General features: G+C 36.5%; 1 protein-coding gene across 1 annotated transcript in view; it reads left to right on the forward strand.

The window, feature by feature from the left end:
• Nucleotides 1-13990, forward strand: part of LOC121437115 (TBC1 domain family member 8B-like) — a 71580-nt gene that overhangs the window by 1589 nt on the left and 56001 nt on the right. Inside the window, 1 exon segment of the mRNA XM_041636951.1 lies at nucleotides 11604-11714. Coding sequence (XP_041492885.1) covers nucleotides 11604-11714 — 111 coding nt within the window.

Consider the following 13990-nt stretch of genomic DNA (forward strand, 5'->3'; position numbering starts at 1 on the left):
CTTACCCCGTCTGAGGAGTGGATGGGGGGGGGGTGTAGAGGAAAGGGGAGGAGGGGAGGGAGTGGGAACTGGGATTGGTATATGTGAAATGAAAAAAAGATAGTATGTTTTTTTTTAAAAATATAAAAAATACTGGTGCCAACTTTATGGAGATAAGAGTATAAAATGGAGGATGATGGTCACAAAGATATATTTATGTTAAGGCAAGCCTCCCCTAATGTGGATAGAATTCATATGTCCAATGAGATATATAACTTTATAAGTAACATTCATCTTATCCAACTTCTAATGGCCTCCAGGCAGTATGTAAACAAAATTTGCCCTAATAAACCCGGCATCTAACGTTTTTAATCTTTCAAAATTACAATTTATTTTACAGAAAAGTTTTCATTTAAGTGGCAATTTCATTTAAATGAGAATTTCTTATGGCAGGTCAATTATAAATGGATTTTTTCTCTCTATCCTATCTACCCCTCATATTACTTCCCCATTTGCTAGAAAGCAAGGAAATTTGTCTGAAGAAGTAAAAGATTTCTATCAATCATGTATGTATGTAGTGACTTATGGCACATTTGTTTCTGCATGATTGTTGTACCTGTGAAACTGCAAGATACCTGAAATACCCAAAGTCATGTAAATTAAACAGAAGGACTCCAAAAGGAGCAAAGAGCTATTTGCTGGGCTGTGCTCGTTTGCATGTGCTTTCATCAGAGCATGAGTGTAGACTGGCATAAACTCCCCTTTGTCCATCTTATTTCCTTTATGTGTTGTGTTCTGTGCTACCCCTTTATACGACTACTTTCCAGGTTTTATATAATGGAGAAATGATAATGCTCACCAAGAAATGTTCATTATTGTACTTTAAGATTTGTTTTCGCCAGGCAGTGGTGGCACACGCTTTTAATCCCAGCACACAGGAGGCAGAGACAAGTGGATCTCTGGGAGTTCGAGGCCAGCCTGGGCTACAGAGTGAGTTCCAGGACAACTAGGGCCATACAGAGAAACCCTCCCTTAAAAGACCAAAAAAAGTTTTGTTTTCTTTGGTATGTGCTAACTGACAGTAACCACCCAGTAATATAATGTCTTGAGTATGGATTTGGGGAAGTGAGTTGGCTTCATTTTGGGAGAGAGGTCTAATTATATAGCTCAGGCCAGCTTCGAACTCACTGTTGTCCTTCCTCAGCCTCCCACCTGCTGGTGTGATAGGCACACCACCGACACACCAAGCCTCGTGGACTCACCTTTCTTCCAGAATGATGGTTCTATCAAGGGAATTTTGACATTAGAATCACAAGATCCCTTTTCTAAATTTTTTAGAGACTTAGTGGACATCTGGTAGATAAGTAACAATTTATCAAACTTTGTTCTCCTTAATTATCCTGGTCACAGCAGAATGGAATTTTTTTTTTTGGAAATTTTTGTTATATCTAAAGTGGTGGTGGTGATGGTGATGGTGGTGGTTGCTGTTTTTCATTAATTTTAAGAATGTTTTATTCTGGATTTCTCTAGTTGCCTCACATTCTCTCATGGTTGATAAAGGTAAAGACTTCACTATTGAAGCTAAATTTAGAACCTTGCTTTATATAATTAAAATAATTTGTGCATATTTGGCTTATTAAGCACAAATCAACAATTTTCTCTGCTTGGCGCATGAGAGGCACTACAAAGACTGCATCCTGTTAAGTACTCTACTGAATGAGGCTTAGGAAGACCTGCCAATCAGGAAGTCTTAGGTAGTTTGCCGACACTATTTTCCTCTTTAATTTTTCATACCTGACTAGTGGTAAGCAGGTTCTTAGACATTAGACTCATAATTTCCATTAAGCAGACCTTTTTTATTCCATGTAGAGCAAAACTAGATAATATACATTCAAACAAAAGATTTTAAAATATTCTCTTTCCTTATCCCTTCTTTTATCTTGGCACTGTCCCTTTGAAATTAAAGCATCTGTATAAACTAGAACATGGTTAAATTTGAAGTAAGCATTTTATTTTAGAATATTTGAAGTAAGTTCTTCATTTTATATTTAGACTTTATAAATCACTATGAATGATTTACTCTAAACATATATATAATAAGCAGAATTTATAACCATTTAATGATCATGTCACAGAAACCCTAAGTTTTTCTTTTTTTAAACCTTCAACTCAAGAGTCCAGCTCTGAAAATGTTCATACTGCATATGTATTAGCAAAATACTGTGGCATTTCATGCTCACAAAGGAATCATCTGATAAAATGTTTGGTACCCAAAGGGTAAACATGTGATTTTTATGATAGGAAAATCCTGCTCCCTATACATATACAACTCATGCTAAGGGAAAATTATCATATTGGCTTATTAAAAAGAAAATCCCACAAGGCAAACACTAAGAAGGGAAAATCACATTTTGTGCCCATGCCCCAATCCTTGGAGCATCCGATCCTGGTAAAATCAAGTAAAAATTATCTTTAAAGATCTCCTGGGAGTTAGAGAGATGGGTCAATGGTTAAGAGCAGTGACTGCTCCTCCAGAGGACCAGGTTCAATTCCCAGCACCCACATGGTGGCTTATAACTGACTATAACTCCAGTTCCAGGAGATCCAACATTCTCCTTTGACCTCCACAGACACCAGACATGTATGTAGTGCACAGAATACATACAGGCAAAACACTAATACAATAGAAATAAGTAAATTAAAAAAAATCTTGGAGCAAGAAAAAGAACCTTTATAGGTTTTGAGAACTAAGATGGTCAGTGTTAATCAATTTTCTAGTTTTTAAAATTAAACTAAAGTTACTTTTATATTTGACATGATTCATATGTCTCCCCCAAACCTTTTGCACATGATCTGAATAATTATGACTTTGGTTTCATGGCCCTAAGGTGCACAGGAGCAAACATTCCAATCTGTGCCACAAAGGAAGGAGCCCCAGGGGCAGATCGGGGAAGGAAAATAGTGAGACACATATCAACCAATACCTAAAAAGCATGAGGCTTATAGATCGGCAGTCAATAATCTTACTTCCATCAGGAAAAAAAAATGACCAAACTGACCATCTTTATTTTTCAAAACTTCAACCTGGCCTTTCATATTTAAATACATTATATATATAGCTTTGGGAGATAAAAAATATATAGATATAAAACACATGTCACACACATACACGGTGTAGTGTGGTGGTGGTGGCGGTGGCGGCCGTGGTGGTGGTGGTGGTGGTGTGTGTGTCTTTAGAGGTATTAAGATATTCCAGGCAGGCAGGTGAGCACGGTGGGAAAGATTCCTCCTCTCTGGATGTTACATTATGGGATTTTTGCCAGCATTCACATTGTGCAAATGCACTCATCTTCATTAGAAGATTCAAAGACCGCACTGACTTTATTAAGCCTGTTTCTTTTACCTTCTTTGATCCTTTAATATGTATTTGGTTTCTTTACAGATGTAATATTTTTTTACAAATAAAGGCTTAGCATATTCATCTGTGAAAGGAAGATAACATCTTCTCTATCTCAGATCACTATAGTGTTAGTCAAATGGGTTTTGAAATCTGTAACAGTCATTTCATATTAAATGTTACTTTAGGTCCTGAAAAACCAAAGAAGTCCGTCTCAGTCCTGTCACCCTCTTTCTTCCTCTCCCTCTGTCTCTCTCCCTGTCTCCCCACTATTTTGCCCTAGTAATTATTTTTTTGTAAATTCTTCAATAAGTAAAGATTTCAGTTTGAGAAAGAACTGTGTATGCGTGTAAAAACTTCTAGTTTTCAAGTATATGTCTTTTAAAATGTTCAAGGATGAAAAACACAACCTAAAAATTATTTTTATTAACCGCTTTCTGAAGCTCTTAGTGTAAAATTGGCAGTGTTCAAAATGCCATGTGGCTATTGGGTTAGTCTAAAATAAGCACTCACAGTTCTGTTTGCAGGGCTTAGGTCTGGTAGCACAATAGTAGAATCAGGAAAATGTACCACCTCTGTCGTATTGGAATATATTTTTTACTAAGTGCATTGCCAGTTTACTAATTAGTTTTCTCATTAACTTTGAATGAGGTTGACATTATAAAAAATTCAGTAAAGGTGTACTGGCCAGACTTTGTAAGCATGGCAGCTTACAATTAAAAAATCAGCTGTAAGGTTACAGCAGTTATTACTGTGGACAAAATTTCTAAACAGGCATTTTACAAAGACTAGAGATGAATCTTATTTGTAATTAGAAAGTTCATTTACATCATTCTTTTGCAGCTAGAGCAGTGATGTCTTAAACAGTGCCTTCAATCTCCTTTATAAACATTTGTTTGTGTGTTTGTCATCTAAGCTAGCACATTGGTAATGAACACATCAAAGTTTGCTTTCTGTTGCTGTGATAAAACACTCTGACCAAAACCAACTTGGGGAGGAAGGGTTTATGTCATCTTATAGTTTACAGTCCATCATCTGGGCAGGCCAAGGCAAGAACCCAAGGCAGGAGCTTGAAGCAGAAACCAGGGAGAAACACTGCTTACTGGCTTGCTCCCAGACCTTTACCTTTCTTATAGCAGCCCAGGCCAACCTTCCTAGGGTTAGCACTTCCCACAGTGGGCTGAGTGCTCCTACATCATAAGCAATCAAGAAAATGCCCCCCAGATGTTCCTGCAGGCTAATTTGATGGAGGCAGTTCCTCAGTAGCTGTTCCTCCTTCCTAAGCGTATCAAGTTGTAAGCCAGTATTAGCCATCACAAGCACGATCTTTAACTTGTAGCTGTGTTAATGGCCTTTTCTTTAACATCCAACCCTTTATAATTCCTAGTTTGCCACCTATAAATTGGAAGGGGCAATTAATGCTATTGGTCTGTGTATTTTTTATTAGATTTTATTTGTTTACTGTAGTGTGTGTGTGTGTGTGTGTGTGTGTGCGCGCGCGTGTGAACAATAGAACAACTGAGAGTCAGTTCTCTCTTTCAACATCTATGTCTCAGGATCAAACTCAGATAGTCAGGTTGGGCATCAAGTACATTAACTCACTGAGCCATCTTGCCAGCTGAGCTCTGTGCTCTTAACACTGGATCCTGTTACATTTGACTGAGGAACATTTAAAAGCAACTAAATGATATTGGTATATTTGTGGAGAAATTAATGTCTTGGATTTAATTTAAAATATTTCTGGAGGGAACAATAAATAAAAGTTGATAATTATTGAAACTAGATTATGGATACATAGAAGTTCTGCTATATTTTATTTAGTGCTTGAAAATTTTGTAATACACAGTAAAAAAACCAGAATAATAATATCCTTATAAAAAGATCAATTAAATCATAATCCCTGGGCTTCAGTGCTTTCAAAACTTAAGTTGTAAAACTCTTCTAAATGACTCAAATTCGTAGTTTGAGTTGAGAATCATTATCATGAGAGATAAAAACAATCAAGATTCAGAAAGATCTGAAAAATTTGAAGTGCTCTAAAGCAGTGATTATATAACCAATCAAACTGCAGAGTATGCAGCCCAGTCTCAACTGATATATCTATAACATAACTGCTGCACCTAAGGTCAGGGATCATTGCAGAAGAGGATGAGAAGATTGTAAAAGCACTAGGGATAAGGAGTTTGTGTCTCCTAGAAATGTAGGAAGCTACACCTGGGAATCCCAGTCTCAGTGAGAAGACTACCAATTACATGAAATGAACAAGGACAATAACTGTAGACATGCCAAAGTAGATGGGGGAAAGACCACGAAGCCTCAGCCCTACACAAAGAACTATTAGTAATTAAAGAATTCTGAGAATGAGAGAAACAGTCTTTCCCAGGAAAGAGCACACCAATGGATTAGCCAATACCAAATGGTCGGTCCCGAAAACATGTGTACAAATGGCATTTTATACAGACTAAACAGGTTGTATTTGTGCATTATACGCATAGACGACAACCACAGCAATCAAAAAGAGGCCATGAATTTTAAAGAAAGCAAGGAGATGTACATGGAAGTAGTTAGAGGGAGGAAAGGAAAGGGAGACATGATAGAATTATAATATCAAAAATTAAAAGGTTATTAAAAAGAAAGATTTAATTTTTGAACAAAAAACCAATTATTTAAAATGGGTAAATGTAAACATATACACACCATTTTAATATATATATATATATTCTCTACTGTACAAATAATACCTAGGTCAATGCTTACATTTATAAAAAGGATCAGTGTATTTTTTATCACAAGCGTAATTTAATAATGATGTGGTATCCAAAACAACTAGTCATCTTAGACTACATTAAAAGAATTAACTAGAGATGGTGCTTAGTGGTAGAATGCTTACCTAGCTTGCACAAGGCTCTGTATACTGAAAAACACAATAAAATATTCATGGAATCCGTAATACAATGGTCTATGTATGTTCAGACCTTATCTGGAATCGAGGTGAGTTTGTTTTGATTTGTTTTGGAGGTAAGTCTCAGGTAACCCAAGGTCTTGAACTTCCTGTGTAGCTGAGGATAACCTTGAACCCGTTACTGTCCTTCCTGCCTCCAACTCCAAATGTTGGGATTATAGAAGCTACCATGTCTGGCTTAGTAGTCATGTTTGAGTGACACTTTTAACCACTATATCCAGGATAGGTATGTAGTTGGTGAAAACTAAATTGCCCTTCAAAATGGAAAGAGTTTAAGACACTGACAACAGGCCATTAAACAAAGCACAGAGTCATTCTACACATAGAGCTCTATGTACAGATCATAAACCCAAATAGCAGGCCCTGGCTATAACCTTGGCAAATACAATTCCTTTTGTATTTTAGAAATAGGCAGCCTTGGAGAAGTAAAGTCCAGGGATACTGTATAGGAGGTCAATGTGCTAGAGGTTAGATTATATGACCAGTCAGGATATTTTTCATTTCCAAAGTCTGTGGTTCTTTTTCCAGTTAAAAAGATTGGCTTGTGGATAGTAATTATTGTTCACAAAAATAGTATCTTTTGAAAACCCTCATGTAACTTGGCATTTTTGGTAATTTTCCTGTGACATTTAATAAAAGTATAACTCACATTAATTAATGAACTTATTTCCTTAAAAATGTGGGTGTAACTTGCTTTTTTCGGGATGCTACAAAAACCCATGAGTCTTTACCAGGGTCTGTAATGTTGATTGCTATGTTAGTTATAGTCATTAGAAGGATGATTTGCATATCTTTATATTCTGAAATTTCTTATTTGGCCATGCCGCTGACAGTGTCTAGTCTATTGTGAATTCGTGGTAGTTACAAGGGTTTCCCATGAGTAGGCTGATTCGGGGCCTTCAATGTTCAGGCAGGCACATGATGAACCTCTGTGTATATGGAAAAGCCACCCAAAGTTGTTTGCTTATTTTCTTGTACTTTTAGAACTCAGGGATTGGCACATATTAATTCCTGTATGGCTTGCAGGGACTGATGATGATTAGAGCTTAACAAGCTTGAAGAGTTCCCCAAGTGACTAGAAATGTATTCTAGTGCTAGCTTCCAAATTACTTGTTGCATAGTTTCATATTAACTGCCTAATTCATGGACTTAGAAAATCCTAACAGTTTCCTTCTATATTATGTAAGACATAATGCCGTCAACATTTCTGTTGCCAAAAAAGATGTTAGCCTTTCTTGTCAGTGATTTTGACCACTTTGTCCCTAGGGTCACAGGCCATCAGAGGATTGTTGTATCACTTGGAAATGATTTTGTGGCCTCTCCTGTCTGTCCTCTCTTCCTCCTCAGATATCCACATTGCCACTGTTCTTTCTGCTAAACTTTACCCATTTAGTTTTCGCCAGTTCTTCTAACACTACCTTTCATAATGTGTGAATAAAGAAATAACAATTGAGCTAGTTTTATTAAAAATTTCATGAATAAATAAATAGTTTTCCTTGCAACTGTTTTTTTGTCTTTCCAAATGTTGCTTAAAATGAACCTCTTGGAAGACAAGTGTCAAATAAAGTGGCAGTGCAACTGCCCTGTGATAAATGAATACTTTTCCGCCTTTGAGAAAGGATCTCAGGCAGCCCAGTCTGACCTCACACTTGGCATATAGCCAACACTGGCTTTGAATTCCTGCTCTTCCTCAGTGGTGGGATTCCAAGTGTGCACCCCACATCTAACTTTTAGTAAATACTTTCATAAGTTTTAATTTTTTTATCCTGACAACTTTGTCAATTTATTTATTTATTTATTTATTTATTTATCTTTGGTTTTTCGAGACAGGGTTTCTCTGTGGTTTTGGAGCCTGTCCTGGAACTAGCTCTTGTAGATCAGGCTGGCCTCGAACTCCCAGAGATCCGCCTGCCTCTGCCTCCTGAGTGCTGGGATTAAAGGCGTGCGCCACCACCACCCAGCCTTCGTCAATTTATTATATGCATATTTGTATACATATGAATTGATTTTTCAGCCAATCTCCTTTTATATTTTGCTACTTACTCTTTGGTCTTGGAAATATTTTTTAGGCTCCTGCCTTCAAATTGAGAACATTCTCCCTTTCTTCGTTTCCTGCGTAATTTCACTCCCATTACTCTGAGAAGACTATCTGCATATGTTTAGCTCCTCTTTCCTTGATCCTAGAGCAAATGTCCAGCTTCTTATGGCTTCTGCTTTGATGTTTAATTACCTTTCTTTTTCTGCTGAAATCCTCTGATATTTCCCTCCTCATTAGTTGAAGTATAATCATTTCCTCTCTCTCTCTCATTACCACCAGCTCTTATCCAGTACCTCCTCTTAAATAGTATTTGTCTAGATTTTATGATTCTTGGTGCTTCAATAAAATCTTCCATTCATACCTTACTTTGATTTTCCTTTTGCAGTGCTGAAGATCAAACCCTGGGGTCTTATGCATGCTAGGCAAGCACTCTGCTATCAAATGAAATCAGCTCGATCCCCAACCCACACCCTAACTTTTGACTGTACCTAAGTAACTTCTTTCCTTTATAATCTACATGCTGCCATTACAGAAGTCTTCGTTTTAAAAATCCTGCTTCATTTTCTTGTGTAAGGGTTGAAATACCTGGAATATGGACTAGGAAAGCTTGCCATTATACAATTTTAAAGAGGCTTGATTGAAGTCCACTAAAGGGTGCTATCCTAATTTGAAGCATACCAATAGGCAAAACTTTATCCTGCTTGATTTTGTTATTAACTTCTTTTTATATAAAGAATTTTTCTTCAGATTATATCATTTCCCCTTTTCTTCTTTCCATACCCTCCCATGTACCTCTCCTTGCTTTCTTTCCATTGTCATTTGTATGTATATCTTCAGGGCTGAACATTTGGTTTTCAGGTCATATATATTTTCTTTTAAAATTTCATTTTTAAAAAATTATGTACAGTATATTTTGGCCATATCTTTTCCTCATACAACTCCTCCCAGATTCTCTTCTCATCCCTATATACACAGCTCCATGCACTATCTCTCTCTCTGTCTCTCTCTCTCTTTATATCTCTCTTCCTCTCATAAACAAATGTCAAACAAATGTTTAGATTCGTTTATTATATGTACATGAGTGATTTTCCTGCATGGATGTCTGTGCACCACATGCATGTCTACAGATGGTTGTGAGCCATCATGTGGGTGCTTAGTCCTCTGCAAGAACAGCCAAGTGCTCTTAACCACTGAGCCATCTTTCCAGCCCCCAGAAATCTTTGTTGAGAATTTTTCCCACTATCAAAATCCTTGATCATATTACTGACATTATGCTATATTTGTGACCCTTTTGTTGTATTTTTAGTCCCATATCCACACTTCTATCTTTTCAGCTGAGTCAAATTTCCCTTTCTATATTCTATTCTCCAGTTTGCTTCCCTTCAGGATTGTAATGATTTCCTTTCCCACATATGCCAGCTTACTTATATTTTCAATGAAACCTAATGGGAAATCTGAACTCTTTACAAGTGGATCAAACTAGAAGAAGAGCCAAAAGCCTGGTTTATAATTGTTTTTCATTTTTCCTGAAATTACACATGCTGAATTAAAAAGAAATGCTCATAGAGCAAAACTGTCTCTCAGCCAACCAAAGCTTTCAAAATAGAAAAGTAGATGTGTATATTGGAACTATTCCATAATATAATAAGGTAACACCTTATGCCTTATTGTGCTTGTAGTTAACAAGCCCAGAGATAGGAAACATAGTTACCCTCAGAGACCTTATATTCCAGAGAAGGAGGCACATATTATATATGAAACACTTAGAAAGTAGTTGTAATAACCAACCTACTAAGTAAATACTCAGTTCTGGAGTCTAGAGTTTAAGTGTTATAAGTATTCAGAGAACAGGGGAAACATTATTGCTTGGCATCGCTACTAATGATTTCATAGGGGAAGTGGATCTTAAAGGAAATATGCAATTTGGATTAGCTGGACTTAGCTAGAAGACTTTTGTTAACATTTCTCAGTAAAAAGATAATTGTTCGGCAAAGACCCATGGGGAAAAATTAGCTAGCTATTTAAGAAAACAGAAATTTTTGTTCCAGGAAGTAGTAGGGAATAAAGTCAGACAATTACAAAGGAACTAATTGAGCAAGAACCTTGAATTCAAAATTGAGGAATTAGGAATTGTTGAAAAGAAAATTATTTTACTGAATCATTCTTAATAATGAAAATTTTACCTTCAATTTACATATTTAAGATGTTCTTATACAATACAAAAAAGCTAATATTGAATGTTCCACTGTGTGCCAAGCAAATTGCTTTAAGCTGGTAATTCTTACCTTGTGGCTTATGAACCAGTTGGAGGCTGAATGACCTTTTCACAGGGGTAGCATTAACAAAATTAGTTGTGAAGTAGCAACAAAAATAATGCTCTGGTTGGAGGTCACAACAACATGAGGGAGGATATTAAAGGGTCACAGTGTTAGGAAGGTTGGGAAGCCCTGCTTTAAGTGGTGTTTCCTTTCACCTTTATGGTGCCCTTTACAATGGATTCTTTATTGTCACCCTTATTTTACAAATGAGGGTGTAGAGATGGAAACTACTTTAACAGGCTCAAATTGGAGAAAGTCACAAAGCCAGAATTCATTCTCACATAGTCTTTGGTACTAGATTCTTGTCTAATAAATACACAGCCTTCTTAAAGAACTTCTTAAGTACTGGAAATAAGATATTTGGACAATTGAGCCTCGCATGTTTTTATTGAAAGATTATTTTCTTAAACACATCTTGTTTTGATAAATATTAGTCTTTCCATTACCCCAAATATGTATTTCTTGTTTGGTCTGTGTTATGTCTGGTTAGGTGTGGGTGTTTATATGTGTGTGCATGTGGTTGGAGGCCAGAGGACACCCTTGGGCATTGTTCCTTAGATGTCATCTATTTTTTCCCTTTGAATTGTGGTCTTCTGTTGGTCTGTAACTCACCAGATAGGTTAGGCTGGCTAACCAGTGATCCCCAGGGACCCAACTTGCCTCTGCCTCTCCAGTAGTGGAATTACAAAGTATGAGCCATCATGTATGGCACTTTTAATGTAGGTTCTGAGGATTGGAATCAGGTCCCTGACTGAAGTATCTCCTTATCCTCTCTATATATTGACTTTAACAAAAAGGTCTCAAAAAGACCCTTTAGAGTAGAATTTTTTTTAAAAAACATAAGTTCATAAATTGTCATTTGAATTGATACTTTTTTTTATCTCTTATAAAGTTTTTTTATTATCACAGGGCTTCTAGTTGGGACTCTTGATTCTGTCTTAGACTCTACTGCCAAAGTGGCTCCATTTCGCATCCTACACCAGACACCAGATTCTCAAGTTTACTTGTCAATTGCATGTGGTAAGTATGATTGTTTAAAAAGCCTTACAGTTCAAATATAAGCAAGATACTAAGATAATTATAGCAGAACTCAGTGAGCTTCAAATTCCAAATTGAAGAGTTCATAATTACAGAAATGAAAATACTTTTGCTTGGGCTGGAGAGATGGCTCAGCGGTTAAGAGCATTGCCTGCTCTTCCAAAGGTCCTGAGTTCAATTCCCAGCAACCACATGGTGGCTCACAAACATCTGTAATGAGGTCTGGTGCCCTCTTCTGGCCTGCAGGCATACACACAGACAGAATATTGTATACATAATAAATAAATAAATATTTTTTTTTAAAAAAAGAAAATACTTTTGCTAAAACATTCTTATTAATGAAGATTGTAATCTTATTTAAATGTATAAGATATTCATAAAAAAAGATATTCATATCTAAAAACAAAATCAACTAATATTGAATGTCGCTGTATACTAAGCATTGTTACAAGTGCTTTGTATGTAGGAAAACTGAATATTCAAATTTCCTTATACTCCTCAGTTGTTTTAAGATTTGGAAGCAAGTTAAATGCAACTGTTCTTTGTGAGACTAGCAGTCCCACTTCCCTTTAAGAATGATTACAGGTTATTAGGAAATTAAAAGGCTAGTGAGCAGGCATTGGTTACTGTGACTGCCACCTGACTCCTTTATAAACTTAGTAATTCTTTACCAAACTGCTGGGAAGATTGGACCTTCCCCATTAAATACCAGTGTTCTTTCTTCTTCTAATAGTAACTGAGATAAGGAGAACATGGTTATGGTAAGCCCAAAACTTAAAGATTCTTCCCTGAAAAAGTAGAAGTCTGACATTTGAATTTTTTATTTACATACCTGATGTTTCTCAAAACTTTGAAATATAACTTTGAAATAGAAAGAATGATTTGCAGGTACAGCTACATTATCATTCATACCCCGGTGGTCCAGAGCTTTCCACAGAGTGTATTGTGGGTAGCGTGGGAAAGAGATTATGATGAGTCTTCCTAATAATACAAATCAGAATAATTTTAACTCATATGCAATATTTGTCTTTCATTTCTATGTCATTTCATTTCCATTGTAATATTGAACAAAACTAGAATATCATATTTATGGTCTTTTTAAATATTGACTGATCTCTTCTTTTCTCCTCCCCTCTTTTCTAAAGAGTGTGTGTGTGTGTTTGAAAAAATACACATGAATTTGTAGACACGTCATGTTTGTGAACATACAGCATACAATTACATTTATTAGGATGTGTAACTATGAAAGAAATTTCCCTCTATATTTCCTTTAGTCATCCTGCTAAGTCTGTTCTCCTAACTCTTTTTTTTTTTTTTTCTGATTCTTTTTTTAAATAATTTTTTTTATTAAGAAAAGAAGAAAAAAAAACATAAACAAAAAACAAGTTTCCACCTCCTCCCAGCCTCCCATTTCCCTCCCCCTCCTCCCACCCTTCTCCCCCTCCTCCCACCCTTCTACCCCTCCCCCCACTCCTCTCCCCCTCCCTCTCCAGTCCACAGAGCAGTCCAGGTTCCCTGCCCTGTGGTAAGTCCTAGGTCCTCCCCCCTCCGTCCATATCTAGGAAGGTGAACATCCAAACTGGCTAGGCTTCCACAAAGCAGGCCAATCTCACTCATGAATATCGACGCAAAAATCCTCAACAAAATACTGGCAAATCGAATCCAAGAACACATCCGAAAAATTATCCATTATGATCAAGTAGGCTTCATTCCTGAGATGCAGGGCTGGTTCAACATACGAAAATCTATCAATGTAATCCAGCATATAAATAAACTGAAAGAAAAAAACCATATGATCATTTCATTAGATGCTGAAAAAGCATTTGACAAAATTCAACATCCATTTATGTTAAAAGTCTTGGAGAGATTAGGGATACAAGGGTCATACCTAAATATAATAAAAGCTATATACAGCAAGCCGACAGCTAACATCAAATTAAACGGAGAGAAACTCAAAGCCATCCCACTTAACTCAGGAACACGACAAGGCTGTCCACTCTCCCCATACCTCTTCAATATAGTGCTTGAAGTTCTAGCAATAGCAATAAGACAACATAATGGAATCAAGGGGATTCGAATTGGAAAGGAAGAAGTTAAACTTTCGTTATTTGCAGATGATATGATAGTGTACATAAGCGACCCCCAAAACTCCACCAAAGAACTCCTACAGCTGATAAACAGCTTTAGTAATGTGGCAGGATACAAGATCATCTCCTAACTCTTTTAAATTACATTCTAGCAAAACTAAATGCAGATAA

Source organism: Microtus oregoni, unplaced genomic scaffold (genome assembly GCF_018167655.1).
Source record: "Microtus oregoni isolate MIOR12 unplaced genomic scaffold, Mior012 000050F_ref0000143, whole genome shotgun sequence".
Classification (NCBI taxonomy): domain Eukaryota; kingdom Metazoa; phylum Chordata; class Mammalia; order Rodentia; family Cricetidae; genus Microtus; species Microtus oregoni.